Source organism: Geotrypetes seraphini, chromosome 3 (genome assembly GCF_902459505.1).
Source record: "Geotrypetes seraphini chromosome 3, aGeoSer1.1, whole genome shotgun sequence".
Classification (NCBI taxonomy): Eukaryota; Metazoa; Chordata; class Amphibia; order Gymnophiona; family Dermophiidae; genus Geotrypetes; species Geotrypetes seraphini.
Window position 1 is genome coordinate 335,390,092 of NC_047086.1, and position 14,538 is coordinate 335,404,629.

Below are 14,538 nucleotides of genomic sequence, written 5' to 3' on the forward strand. Positions count from 1 at the left end.
ATCATCAATTTTTTTTTTTAAATTATCAAAATTATTTTTTATTAAGAACCAAATGTGCATCAGCTATACAGTACTGATAGCAAATACAACTCCAACAATACATGGTGCACCAATGGATCAAGTATAGTATTATAACATCATCCCAGTAACCCCTCCTAAATTCTGTCTAGATCCATCCTCCCTCCCGCAAAAGATCTAAATGGCCAGGGTGTCAGCCCACTGAAAAATTAAACCTCCAACCCAATCCCCCTCCCCCTTCTGCAGATCACCAATTTTAATAGGTTTCTAGACCAGAGTATTAATATTTGTTGTATGATGATCATTAAAACATGTAAACATGTAATTCTTTCTTTTTCGGTTTTCAGAGCCAGAACATGAGTCGTGGATGTTCAGAAAACAATAATATTCCCTATGAAAATAAAATGGTCTTGGACATGATTCTCTGTTCTTTGCTTGGCATGCCTCAGCCCATCCACTGGGATAGCATTGCAAAGCTTGTACCAGGATTTACATCTAAAGAGGTAATTGTGTCTGTCGGTATAAGAACAGTCTTGATGCTCATTAATGCAGTAGGCATAATTCTGTGAAAAGAAGACACGGTATATATAGCAGATGAATCTCAAAGGGCAGAGTGGGTGGGCCAATTTGGTCTTTATCTACTTTAGGTAGATATACTTACAGACTCCCATGTGTGATCCTATATCAACTTTTCTAATGTCTTCTAGCTGAGTTCTTAATGCCTCCATCTACAGGTTTAGAACCAATTCTAGGAAATTCTTTTTCACTCAGAGAGGGTGGTGGACACCTGGAATGCGCTTCCGGAGGTTGTGATAGGACAGAGTACACTACCGGGTTTCAAAGAAGGATTAGATAAATTCCTGAAGGATACGGGGATTGAGGGATATAGATAGAAGTAGAGATAGGTTATGATAGGGTATAGATAGAAGGACAAGAGGGACAAAATGATTTGGACAAGGATCACCTTACAGGTCATGGACCTGATGGGCCACCGCAGGAGCGGACTGCTGGGCACGATGGACCTCTGGTCTGACCCAGCGGAGGCAACTTTTTATGTTCTTACCACCAATACTACCTATGTATAGAATTGTAAGACAAAGAAAGTTAGTTCTTATATATTTCTAGCCAAAGGCATGATGCAAAACAAAAGTTACCATATACTGTATACTTGAATATAAACTGGCCTGAATATAAAGTGAGGCAACCTTTTTTTCCCCCAAAAATGGGGAAAAGAGGTTGACTTGAATATTAACTGAGGGTAAGACATTTGGGTCATCGTGATATGCCATCTACAAAGACTAGAAGTCCTTGTCGTACATTGAACTTTTATTAACTACTGTCCCTCTCTCTTCTCTCCCAGTGACTGATGCTGCTGTCTTTTCCTTCCCCCAAGATGGACACTTCTGTCGTTCACCTCCCCCTGATGACCAACACTAGTGTCCTCCCTTCCCATCCAATGACCATCTGTGTTACTTTTCCCCACCACCATGACCATAGCTGTGCTTCTGTTCCCCCCTCCCCTTCCCAAGATGACTGATGCTTCTGTTCTCCACCACACCCTCATTACTGGCACTAGTGTCCGAAAATTTTGATAAATTTGGACAATCTACTGCTACTAAACCCATATTGTCAGCATTATTAATAATAATAATAATAATAATAACAGTTTATATACCGCAGGACCGTGAAGTTCTATGTGGTTTACAATGATTAGAAATGTTACAGAGAATAAATAAACATTAGGTTGTTCCTGAGAAGATGGATAAGAGTCAGCGATATTTTGTCCACCTGGACTGGATCTTTAACAGAAGCAGTCTCAGGTGGGCAAATGGGAGTAAATGGAGGAAACGACCACCCTCACTTAGTGAGGCCCCTGAAATGGACAAATCCTATAGGATTTGGTATGGTGGTATATAAAAATAAAATTATTATTATTATCTATAGGTGGCTTAGATTGAATATGTTTGTCCATTAGGCCAATAGTTCTTGGTGTGTTGGATCCTTTACTTTTCCCCTTCTGCTTCACCATTATCAAAGAAAAACCCGCTATACCTCAGGCTCCAGTCACCAAATTTTTCCAAGTCCTTTTTGGCTCCTTTCGGCTCTCAAGGGGCCAATCGTGCCCCTTATGGCACGCTACTGGCTGCGTTCCCAGTGGCTACTAGTGCAGCAAAGATTTAAAGTGGCTGGTCCTGGCAGTGGTGTGTGACGTCCAACAATGCCCTCTGCCTTCTGGTAGTGCCCGCCTAGAGTCCTTTGTTGGTCAGATGCCTTTCCGCTGGACCATTAGCGTGGAAAAGATTTAAAGTGGCTGATCCTGTGGCAACATGTGACATCTGACACCGCTGTTTTCTACCTCCCGGTGGTGACGTCCAGAATCATCCTCTGGTCAGATGCCTTTCCCTCCTCTAATTTTCTTTTTAACTATTCTCCAAATATTATCATAGTCTCCTTTTTTAAAGTTAAATGCTATTGTATTGAATTTATTGTGTGGACTTATTCCAGGGATTATATCAAATCTGATTATGTTATGATCACTTTTATAAAGCAGCCCCAGCACCATTACTTCCCACACGAATTCATGTGCTCCACTAAGAACTAGGTCTAGAATTGCTTTGCCTCTTTTTGGTTCCTGAACCAGCTGCTCCATAAAGCAGTTCTTGATTTCATCAATGAATTTTATCTCCCTAGCATGCCCTGATGTAACATTTACCCAGTCAATAACAGCATAGTTGAAATCGCCCATTATTATTGTGTCACCCAGTTTGTTAGTCTCCCTAATTTTTGTTAACATTTCAACATCTGTTCCAGAGATGATGATTAATCTCAGCATAGAGGAGGGAGGAAAAGAAGAACCAGGCTAGTCAATAAAAGACCTATAGGTGAGAAAAATTGCTGGCTTAAAAAATTAGCCTTTTTTTCTCTTTCTTTTTTATACCCAGGAAAAGGCCTCAGATTCGGAGCATACGCGTAGTCCTATCATGGACTGAACAGTCAGCGTATTTTCACAGCTCCATACTCCAGTCATGGGCCAAAAAACCTGGATTTTTATAATTTTTTAACTAGTTTTTTAGAACTTTTTGCATAAGTAAAACTTAGTGATGTAGCAAAACTTCAACATTACAAAATATAACTTATTTAGAATACACTGCTCTCTAAAAGAAACAACAGTTGAGGGGCGTGGCTTGGAGACGAAGGAGAATGGTCGGGTGACTGAACTGCTCTGTAAAAAAGGCTCAAATAAATAAAATATAGCTACAGAAAAACATTTGAAATTCATTAAAAAGACAAGGATCAACAGCATAATGGCATCGGGTAAGCTGACAAAAGCTAACTCAGTAGGAGGAAGTAATAAAAGATCAAAAATAGAGCCGATAGCCCCCTCTAAAGTTCCATTGCCAACGGATGAAACAGAAGATATTGACATTGTTAAGGAACTGCGGCAGATAAAGGAAATAGTTTTACAAAATGCAAAGAATATACAGGAAGTTAAAGAAGAGCTGGCAGGGCTTAAATTAAGTTTGAAGGTGGTGGATGTTAAAGTGGAGCAATTAGATAAGAGAGTGGAAAAAACAGAAAAAGAAATAGCTCAATGCAAGAGAGACTGTAAAGAAATAGAAATATTAAAGAGGGATCTTGAGGACGTTTCCAATCGCGAAAGAAGAAATAATTTAAGGCTGATTGGGATCCCGGAAGGGGTAGAAAAAAATAATCCTATTGCCTTTCTTGAGCAATTTTTACCAAAAATTCTACCTCTGACAGTTAAATTTCCTCTGGAAATAGAGAGGGCGCACAGGGTCCCGACTAAAAGATATGATAATCAAAAGGGTCCGCGTCCTTTAATTTGTAAGCTGCTCCGTTATCAGCATGTGGAGGAAATTATAAGACTGGCAAAAGAAAATAAGACCTTGAAGTGCCAGGATTCTAAAATATATATAGTGCCAGATTTTGCAAAAGCAACAGCTCAAAAAAGGAAAAAATTGCTTGAATTGAGACCACAGCTTAGAGCGATTGGAGCAAGGTACGGTTTAATGTACCCAGCTATTATGAGGGTCACTTTTGCAAATAAAACTTCAAACTTTGATGATCCTTTGAAATTAAAAGAATTCTTAGAGCAATGTGAACAGCCTATGAATACATAAACTGAGACTAGAATTTAACAGAAGGATTGGAGTAAGAAATACTTTGATTCTGAGATGTGTTTTTTTTTATTTTTTTTCCTCTCTTCATTTGATTTTTTATTTGTTTTGATTGGTTTCTGATATAGAATATTTTATGGAGAATTGGACTTTGGGAGTTACAGTTAAAAATGGAACAGATTTGAATTACTGATGGAACTGAATGGAAGGATGTGGATGCAAGGATTCTATGATGACATCATTCCACATGCTATGAATCTCAGGGATATTAATGTGAATGAACATTCTGATGTCTCTGATTGAGGTGGATATTAAAAGTTAAATATAAACTAAGAATGACTGGCTCTAATTGTTGAAATTAGACTCCCTACAGAAGTTAGGGCAGTTTTAAGTAACATTTCCAGCCCTTTATCTGATATTGATGTTCCAGGCAATAAACAGCAATTTATAGGATCCTGCTATAGACTCTTTTTGAAGTGCTGGAATATATTGATGTCAGCTTTATAACATTCTTGACACTTTAGAATTGAATATAGTCTAGCTGAGGTCAAAGAGCACTTTATATTAATGGAAACACTCATGATTTCAAAGATTAAGGAAAGGGCGGTAGATGATGGAGATTTCCTTAAGTGCATAGGACACTTTACAGGAAAAGAGGTGGTTTAAACAGAAAAAGAATTGTATTGGATGATTACTTGAACTGCGCTAAAAAAGGAAAAGAATTTGGAAATATGAAGGAGACAGAAGCCTGATTGCAGATAAATCCTAAATTTTAAAGAGAATATAAACTTATTATAAAAAAATGCAAGTTGTTTGGAAGAAGAAGTGACTTGAAAGAAGTGAAAGAAAAATCAAGGAAAGTATGAGATGTAAAGGATAAAGCAGTATCTGAACAGGATTTAAGAATAATTTCACTATGAATTGACTGTAAAGCAAAGAACATCAGATCTCTTTTGGATTGACTCTTCAGTGTATGAATGACTCTGTAGAAACATAGATGACAATTTAAATATAATGAAACTGGAAAGTGTGGTTGGATTTATTCAGACTTTTATATGACTATAATATATTAAAGGAACTGAAACTGTTTAGGGATTTTATGAAAAAAAAAAAAAGGGAATGAACAATAAAAATGGATGCATAATAGTGATGAATTAGTTAAAACAAGCAGCTGATATAAAGACATGAAGAATTGAAGAGATGGGGAGAAGCTGAATATGCTTGGAGAGTTTTTCTACACAAAGCGGAAGATTGAAGAAATTGTTTATTTATGATATATAATGATATATTTTAATATCACTTTAATGTTTAAGGTTAAGAAGGTGATTTTAGATTAATTAAAGGGGGTATGCAATTAGAAAATTGAATAATTTATTAACATGTAATTGTTTTCACAGGAATACAATAATATTGATTTATTTATTTGTAGTAAATTCAATTTAATATTAAAAGATATTGGTATAAGAAAATGAGTTTCTTGGGCATGTGAGGGAAAGATTCTGAATTTATAGATGTTTTATAATTTAAGGATAAGTGGGGAGGGGAGTGAGGGTGGAAAAAGAAAAGGGAATGGAGGAAAAAGGGTGGAATGAGGGGGGAGGGAAAAAAAAAAAAAAAACATGGGGAAGGAGGGGAAGAAATAAAACAAAAAAACAAAAAAATAAATAAATGAAATATAAAAAAAAAAACATAAAAAAAAAAAAATGAAATTTGAACTTAGTAGATTATTTGAAAGATATTATATTATATAATGTAGCTTATTAAGAGTGATAAATGATGTATATGGCAGAGCCTGAAGGGAGCTTTTTGTCACCTGATTATATATGAGCGTTTCCAAGTTTGCATTATTAATTGGGGGGGGAAGGGAGGGAGTAGGGAGGGGAATGGGAGGAAGAGATGTTGGTATAGTATTTATTAAAGATTTTGTGAATTGGGGGAAATATGTTGATAGAGAGATAGGGAGGTGTTGGGGGGAAGGGGACCGAGATAATTTACAGTATGGATATAAGGAAAAGGAGTATAATATGATATTGAAGTGGAGATTCTTAGATATTAAATTTTTATTTGTGTAATGACTTTCAAAATATTTTCTTTAAATGTTAATGGCCTGAATCACCCAGTAAAAAGGAAAAAGGTAATGTCATATATCAAACAACAGAATATAGATATATGTTTTCTGCAGGAGACACATTTGTCTGGGATAGAGTCTATGAAGCTGTCAGATAATTGGATAAAACAATGTTTATTTGCACCAGCGATAAAAAAGAAGGCAGGAGTAGCAATATTGATAAATAAAAAATGTCCAGCAACATTTAATATGATTAAGGCAGATCCTCTAGGAAGATGGGTACTTGTTGACATGAGCATGGGCAATAATACAATGGCGTTGTTAAATGTATATGCCCCTAATTCGAATCAAAGTGAATTCTTTAAGTCTCTACAACAATTAATTTTACCACTGGCTACTACTAATTTAGTGGTGGCTGGGGACTTCAATGCTGTTATAGATCCAATAATGGATAAAAAACCAAGTAGAATTATGAAATCAATGGGGTTAGATAATTTGATACAATCATGTAATTTAAAAGATATATGGCGTATTCTTCATTTTAATGATCGGGAATTTACATTTTGTTCACATGTTCATCAATCATTTTCAAGAATTGATTATATTTTTGTTTCAGATCAGATAGTACAAAAAGTTGTAAAAGCTGACATAGAACCAATAATAATATCTGATCATGGTGGTGTGTGGATAGAAGTTAATTTAGTAGATCAAGATAATTCTAAACCGGTATGGAGGTTTGATAATGCATTGCTTGCTGATTCTAAATTTTGCCCAGAATTTCAAACTAAAATTAATGAATATTTTTTACTTAATGATTTAGAGGAAATGTCGATTGGAATTTTATGGGATGCTTTCAAAGCAACTATGAGAGGACAAATTATATCATATTCTGCATATAAAAAGAAACAGCTAAGAAAGCAATATGTAAATTTGGAAAAAGAAATTAAAAATTTGGAATTAAAATTGGTTAATAAATGGGAACAGGAGACATTTCAAATATTATTAAAAAAAAAATGTGAATATAATGAAATTTCCTCTGGGTTAGTAAGGAAAGATATTTTTGCTCAACAAGCGGTATATTATGGTAGTGCAAATAAGGCTGGAAGATTATTGGCAAATTATTTAAAAGCAAAGAAAAGGAAGGAAAAAATAAACATAATTAAGGATGAGTTAGGCAATTCACATTCTCAAATTGGAAATATATTAAAACAATTTTTAAAATATTATAAGTCACTGTATTCTTCGGAGTCTTATTTAAATAAAGAGAAAGATGGGTTGGATTTTTTGAGTTTAATTGAAGGTCCTAAGGTTCCTGATCATATAAAAGGAAGTTTAGATAAACCTATATCATTAAAAGAGTTACAAATGGCATTGAAATCCCTTAGAGTTGGGACCGCTCCAGGTGGAGATGGATTTACAGTAGAGTTTTATAAAGAATTTCAAATTTCCCTATTACCATATTTATTAAAATTATATCAGGATCAACTGAATAAAGGTTGTATATCAGGCACTATGGCAGAATCTTTAACTATTGTTTTGCCAAAGCCAAATAAAGATCCAACATTGGTGTCAAATTACAGGCCTATATCTTTAATAAATGTAGATGGTAAATTATTAGCTAAGATTTTAGCATTAAGATTGGCTAAAGCTCTTCCGCATATAATAGGAATGAATCAAACTGGATTTGTTGCTCAGAGACACTCTTCTAATAATACTAGACTGGCATTTCAGATGTATTATTTAACAAAACAAATTAATGATCCGGCTTTTTCGGTATCACTAGATGCTGAAAAGGCTTTTGATCGTGTAGAATGGAATTTCATGTATCAAGCTATGGAGTGGTTTGGTATTGGATCCGGATTTATACAAATGATTCAAACACTGTATAGCTCCCCAACTGCTCGCTTATATATAAATAATAATATTTCAGATGCTTTTAAGTTGCAGAGGGGAGTTAGACAAGGTTGTCCATTATCTCCTTTGCTCTTTGATATAGTTCTTGAACCCTTATTATTAGCTATTCGACAGGCAAAGGACATACAGGGTATTCCATGTGCTGGAGTGGAATATAAAGTATCTGCTTATGCAGATGACATCTTGCTTCATTTGAGGAATCCGGAAACAACAATTCCATGTCTACTGAAAGTAATAGATACATTTGGAAAATTCTCAGGATACAAAATAAATTGGACTAAATCAGAGATTTTACCTTTAAATGTGCATTGTACAAAAGGTATATTTGATTCTTTCCCTTTTATATGGAAAGAGGATGGAATAAAGTACTTAGGTATTTGGTTGAATAAAACACTCAAAGAGACAATGAGAATAAATCAAAAAATTTTATTACAAAAAGTAACAGAGATGTGTGAGCAATGGAATCCTTTACATTTATCCTGGTGGGGAAGAGTTCAAACTGTTAAAATGATGATTTTGCCTGTGGTTTGCTATCAATTGGGAATGATACCAGTGTTTTTTCAGGGGTCTTTCTATAAAAAATTAAATAGTATTCTGGTTAAATTTATTTGGCTAGGTAAAATTGCAAGAGTGGCTTTAGTGTCTTTGCAAAGACCAATTGAGGAGGGTGGGGTAAATTTTCCCAATTTTTATAGGTATCATCAAGCCTATATCATGCGCCAAGGTATGTATTGGGTCCTCCCAGAGCTTTTGGAACAATTACCAGAGTGGTTAAAAATGGAGAGATCACTTATCTTTCCAATTAGGCTTGATCTTTTGCTTGGTATAAAAGTGCCTAGAATACGTAGGGACAATAGAGTATTAATGGATACTTGGAAAACATTAAGGTTTATAGACAAATTAACTACTGATTCTATTTTAAAATCGAAACAACAGACTATTTGGGTAAACTCCAAGATACAAATAGGCGGGTTTAAGGTTGTCTGGAAAGATTGGATTAAAGCAGGTATAAGATCATTAACGGAAATAATTGATAATGGTAAGATGCTTGAATTTTCACAATTGCAACATAAATATGGTCTGAATAAAAAACAAAGTTTTAAGTGGTTGCAATTGAAGCAGGCTATTCAGGTGGGGTTCCCTGAATGGAAATCTTTAAATGATCATTACAGCTTAGAATTCTTATGTTTCCAGGCAGATTTTCTGGGTCATCAGGCCGCAAAGTGGTATAAAATTATATCTAATTATTTGAATAAGAAGCCTAAAAATGGATTAAGAGATATTTGGAGCATTGAGATTAAGCATCAAATTAATGCATCTCAATGGCCACGTATTTGGTCTTGGAGAATTAAAGGTACGATGTCAGCATCTATTAGGCAAACATGGTTCTTTTTGTTGCATAGAGCATTCTGGACCCCTACTAGATTACAAAAATTAGATTGCTCTAAGTCTAATAGATGCTGGCATTGTAAAATTGAAGTTGGAACTTTAGACCATCTTTTATTTTATTGTCCATATATTCAGGCATTTTGGATATCAATCTGGGATCAAGTCAACATATTGATGGAGAGTCATGTGGCATTATCCTATGACACAGTGGTTTTTGGAATGTGTATGAGGGCCAAATGCCAAATATCTGCAGCAAACAATAAATTATTGATGATTCTTACTGGTGTGGGAATTCAGCAAATAACAACTAATTGGAAAGACTGTTCTAGACTGAATTGTAATTTCTGGTGGAACTCAGTTTGTCATATGTACAAGATGGAAAGATTTCTTGCAGTACAAAGGGGGTATTTTAAAAGGTTTCAAGAGGTGTGGAGGCCATTAATTAATTATTATAATGATTAAGATTTATTCTTTTTCCTTAGAGGATAATTTATAAAAATGGGGTGGGGTGGGGGGGATAGGATAATTTAATTAGCTAGCGGTATATTTCAACTGATTAATGGATATAAGAAACATGGTATATAGGTATGAATAGAAAAGGAAAGAGGGTAAATTTATTGGAAATATGTTGTTATGAAATATAAGGGGATATATGTACTATGATGAGATATATATTGTTGTGCATTACTTTGTATAATAAAATGAATAAAGAGTTTGAGGAAGAAAGGGTGGGGGGAGGGACAGATTTAATGTAAGATTAATTGTATTATGAAAGAGGGATGTATAAGTATGTATAAGTTTGGACGAAATATTTTGTTGATATGGGAAGGGATGGGAGGTGGATGGGGGGTATTAAAACATGTATAATAATATTGTTTAAGAATGTCAAGTGAGTTATGTGAATTAATTGTAATAATATTGTACACTTGTTGAAAGAAATAAAAAGGAATAAAGATTAAAAAAAAAAAAAAAAAAAGAAACAACAGTTGACAGTTGAAGTACTTATCTCAGATAATTTTCATTGTGACTTGAACGTCCTGTTAATGAGTTAGTGAACTGTCTGGATTGCCTATATAATGCCTGTACCAACGCGGCCAGCGTTTCATGGACTATACATTAAATCCACTTCTTCAAAAAGACATTAAGGCATCTGTGCATCACGGTGCAGTTCGGCACCAAACAAGTAACTGCGCCTCCAGGTAGCTCCTTCTCGTTTTCTCAACTTTCTGGTAACCTCTAACTTGAAAAAGGGGGGTGTCTTGCTTGTTTGGTGCCGAACTGCACCGTGATGCACCGATGCCTTAATGTCTTTTTGATACTGGCCCTGAAGAAGTGGATTTAATGTATAGTCCACGAAACGCTGGCCGCGTTGGTACTGGCATTATATAGGCAATCCAGACAGTTCACTAACTCATTAACAGGACGTTCAAGTCACAATGAAAATTATCTGAGATAAGTACTTCAATTGTCAACTGTTGTTTCTTTTAGAGAACAGTGTATTCTAAATAAGTTATATTTTGTAATGTTGAAGTTTTGCTACATCACTAAGTTTTATTTATGCAAAAAGTTCTAAAAAAACTAGTTAAAAAATTATAAAATCCAGGTTTTTTGGCCCATGACTGGAGTATGGAGCTGTAAAAATACGCTGACTGTTCAGTCCATGATAGGACTACGCGTATGCTCCGAATCTGAGGCCTTTTCCTGGGTATAAAAAAGAAAGAGAAAAAAAGGCTAATTTTTTAAGCCAGCCTACTCCTGTAAATTAGTGTTTTATGTCAAAAACTGTATATAAAATTACTTGTTCAATCACTAACAATATATGAGGGTGGTTTGAAAAGTTTGATAAAAAAGGAAATTAAAGAACGTAGTCTCCATCGAAGGCTATACACTTAGGGCTCCTTTTACAAAGGTGTGTTAGGGCCTTAACGCACGGAATAGCGTGCACTAAATTTCCCCGTGTGCTAAACCTTAACGCCAGCATTGAGCTGGCGTTATTCTAGAAGCATACCGCACAGTTTAGCGCGCAGTAATTTTGTGCGTGTGCTAAAAAGACTAGCACACCTTAGTAAAAGGAGCCCTTAGTCCAGCGAGTTTCCTCTTTTTTCATGTCTTAGGAAAAATAGCTGTTGTCAAACTCTACAAAATAGTTATTGACTTAATGGACTGTGGTGCCATCTCATGGAACTTTACCAAACTTTTCAAACCACCTTCATACATCCCCTCATTTGTCAAATTTTAGCAGCTTTATACAGTACTGGGAGTGAGAAAGGGTGTTCTGCCTACCTCTTGATAGCCCAACAATATTAAGCCACTCTCTGTATAGCTATGTCAGCAGTCCGTATGTATATTCAGCATTGCTGCTTCTAAGGATACAGACACTGAATGTTCATAAAATATTTAAACAATGTGGCTAGTGTTTAAAAAAAAAAAAAAATTGCAGATTTTAGGGCTTAAACATTGACCTGAGAGAGATGAGAATATAGAAGCACACAACCAGATGTGTAGAAGACAACTTTTTAAGCTAGAAAGGAATATGTCTTTTAATTCTTTTTATTTAAGTAGTCTGTACTTTCTCACCCTTGATAGTGTGCCAAAAGATTTGATGAATTGAAAAGCAATGGAACTTCACCTCTTGACAACAAGTATAATCCATTAATGGCTGTTGGTGGGATTCCTATTGAGTCCTTAGCAACTTATATCAAATCCTCACTGCTGGATACCCAAGGAAAGTTTGAACTGCCTCCAGTTGGACAGAATACAGTTTCCATAGCAGGTATCTGTTAATTATTTTTAAGTATGTTTTCTTGTTAAAAAAAACTTTTACATAAGAAGCTGCTTTCTAATCATCATCAGCAGATGAATCCAGAGACAAGTGGATTATGTCCATCCATCAGCAGGCAGAGACAGAGAACACAAAAGCTGAGCTCCCCCATATATAGAATGGTAAGTCTCCTGGTAAGCCAGTATTCTCTATCTCCCAGCAGGTGGATGGATGGTCTCTCACAAGCTTCTGGTCTTCTTGGCTACTTTTTCTTCTATTCTGATTTTTCTCCAGTTCAGTGAAGCTAGGGGGAACAAAACCGTAGAATCAATGATCTTGATCTAAAAGTTTATTAATAAAAGTCTTCACAAATAAAAGTGATGCAGATCAATTAGTAAATCCATGTAACACACAATAAGAAAAATTTTTGGTGTGGACCCAACATGGTCCATGTTTCGGTAATGCGTAACCACCTTCTGGGGGTCCTATGAGAATATTTAATGTATAAGTGTACAGGTAAAATCATATTAATGAATGTAATTTTATAATAGTAAACATGCCAATTGCAAAATCTGAGTGAATATGTGGAGTATAAGTGTATAAAAACTGAGTGAATATGTAAGTATACAAGTGAAACATATAAAATGGTGTGAAATATTGATAGTGGTGAGCATGCCATCAGGGTGATAAAAATTAAGATGTGACTAAAATATGAAATCTAAATAAATTAAAGTTGAATAGCAAGAAAGTTTAAGATTAGTGGTAATATTGTGCAAAATTAGACATTCCGATCCAATTCTGCCACAAGATTTAGATATGCTAAAAAGCATCCAACCAATTGTGAGCTGAAAGAAAGATGTATAGAATATAAATCAAAGAATATATATCAAACAAAGCTCTAATTATAATAATAAACAAAGGATATCCAAGCTCTGAGAGGTAAGAAAACACGGATGGTATCCGAAAAATTAAAAATGTAAAGATGCCCCATATTCTTTTTTTGACTCCTGCCTCGTACACTAGTTAAGATCAGCGTGTTGACGTCACACCTTTAGCTTTTTTATTCAGGTCAGCATTCCCGCGGTGTTTTTCAGACTGCAACCATTTTGCACTTTGCACTGGTAGCGCTTTGATTTCTGTATGCAAGATGTTTTCATATTTAGTCTGTTTTCTCTTTCATATGGATGCTGTTCCCTTATGGTGTTTTTTTTTGCCATGGACCATAGGTTTCTCATGCACACGATATAGTAGTACTCCAGCCTCTGTTTCTTGTAGCACACTTCTTTCTCACACATTTTGTAGGAATTTGTCCTTGTCTCATCACTTATAGCACATACCGATTCTCTGGAGACAAGCGGGGGAAATGCAGGCACACTTGCTGGTGAAATCCTCTGACTGAGCCTGTGTGCCAGTGCTCTCCCCTAGAGTCAGTATTTATTTATTTTTACTGAGCATGTATGGGTTACCTTGCCTCTTGAGCTCCACCCCTCAGCTGTCAGTTTTTTCTTTGACCAGTGCCAGTTCAGGTCACAGCTCTCCCCTCTCCTTGCCTCTTCAGTCAGGTTAAAATATATATATATATAAACAGTACTAACTAGATTTAATACTTTTAAAGAATAGCTCTTTTAAAGAATAGCTACTTTTTCTTCTCAGAGAAATAACAGTTGTTAGACAAGTTCCCGTTTGAGGTAACATCGCTGGTATTTTAAATTTCATAACAGCCAGCAGCCTCATTGACTCAGCGGTCACTAGGACCACGAAGATCTCTACTTATGGAAAGAACGGCCTCATCAATGGCAATTCGCGCCTCTGGCGTGGAGAAATCCCCGATGCCACACTCCTCTCCAACCGCCCCTCCCCCTCAGGGACAAGGCCAGGTACTGCTGGGGGAGGGAAGCCTGTCGCTGCCACAGCTGACTGAAAGGAAGAAGACAGCACCTGTGGCCAGCGTAAAAAAGAAGCAAACAGCTCCGGAGGATAACAAAACACCTCCCCTGTCGGTTTATGTGAAGCCAGCAGAAACAGCCTGCGCCTGCTGCTGCTTCAAAGAAAACTGCAGAGAGGTTTCCTGTGGTCACTGTTAATGCTTTGCAGTCCTCAGCCCTGATTAACCTGGATACTGCAGGTAACCCTTTATCTTCTCTTCTTTTAAAAAAGGCAGCTAAAAGGCCACTGTCTCCTACTGCTCTGACAGCCCTATTGCTCAAAAACAGTTATCTATGCCTACTTTGCTTTCCACAGAGACCCCA

General features: G+C 35.9%; 1 protein-coding gene across 5 annotated transcripts in view; it reads left to right on the top strand.

The window, feature by feature from the left end:
• The window catches only part of KIAA1841 (KIAA1841 ortholog), a 148,567-nt gene that overhangs the window by 6,304 nt on the left and 127,725 nt on the right, over positions 1-14,538 (top strand). For all 5 annotated transcript variants that reach the window (XR_004538813.1, XM_033938201.1, XM_033938204.1 and 2 more), the window contains exons 2-3: positions 366-521; positions 12,115-12,301. Coding sequence is in view for 4 of the 5 variants with exons in the window: in XM_033938201.1 (XP_033794092.1) it covers positions 366-521; positions 12,115-12,301 (343 nt within the window). In the remaining variant the exon portion in view is untranslated. The remainder of the gene's footprint in view (positions 1-365; positions 522-12,114; positions 12,302-14,538) is intronic.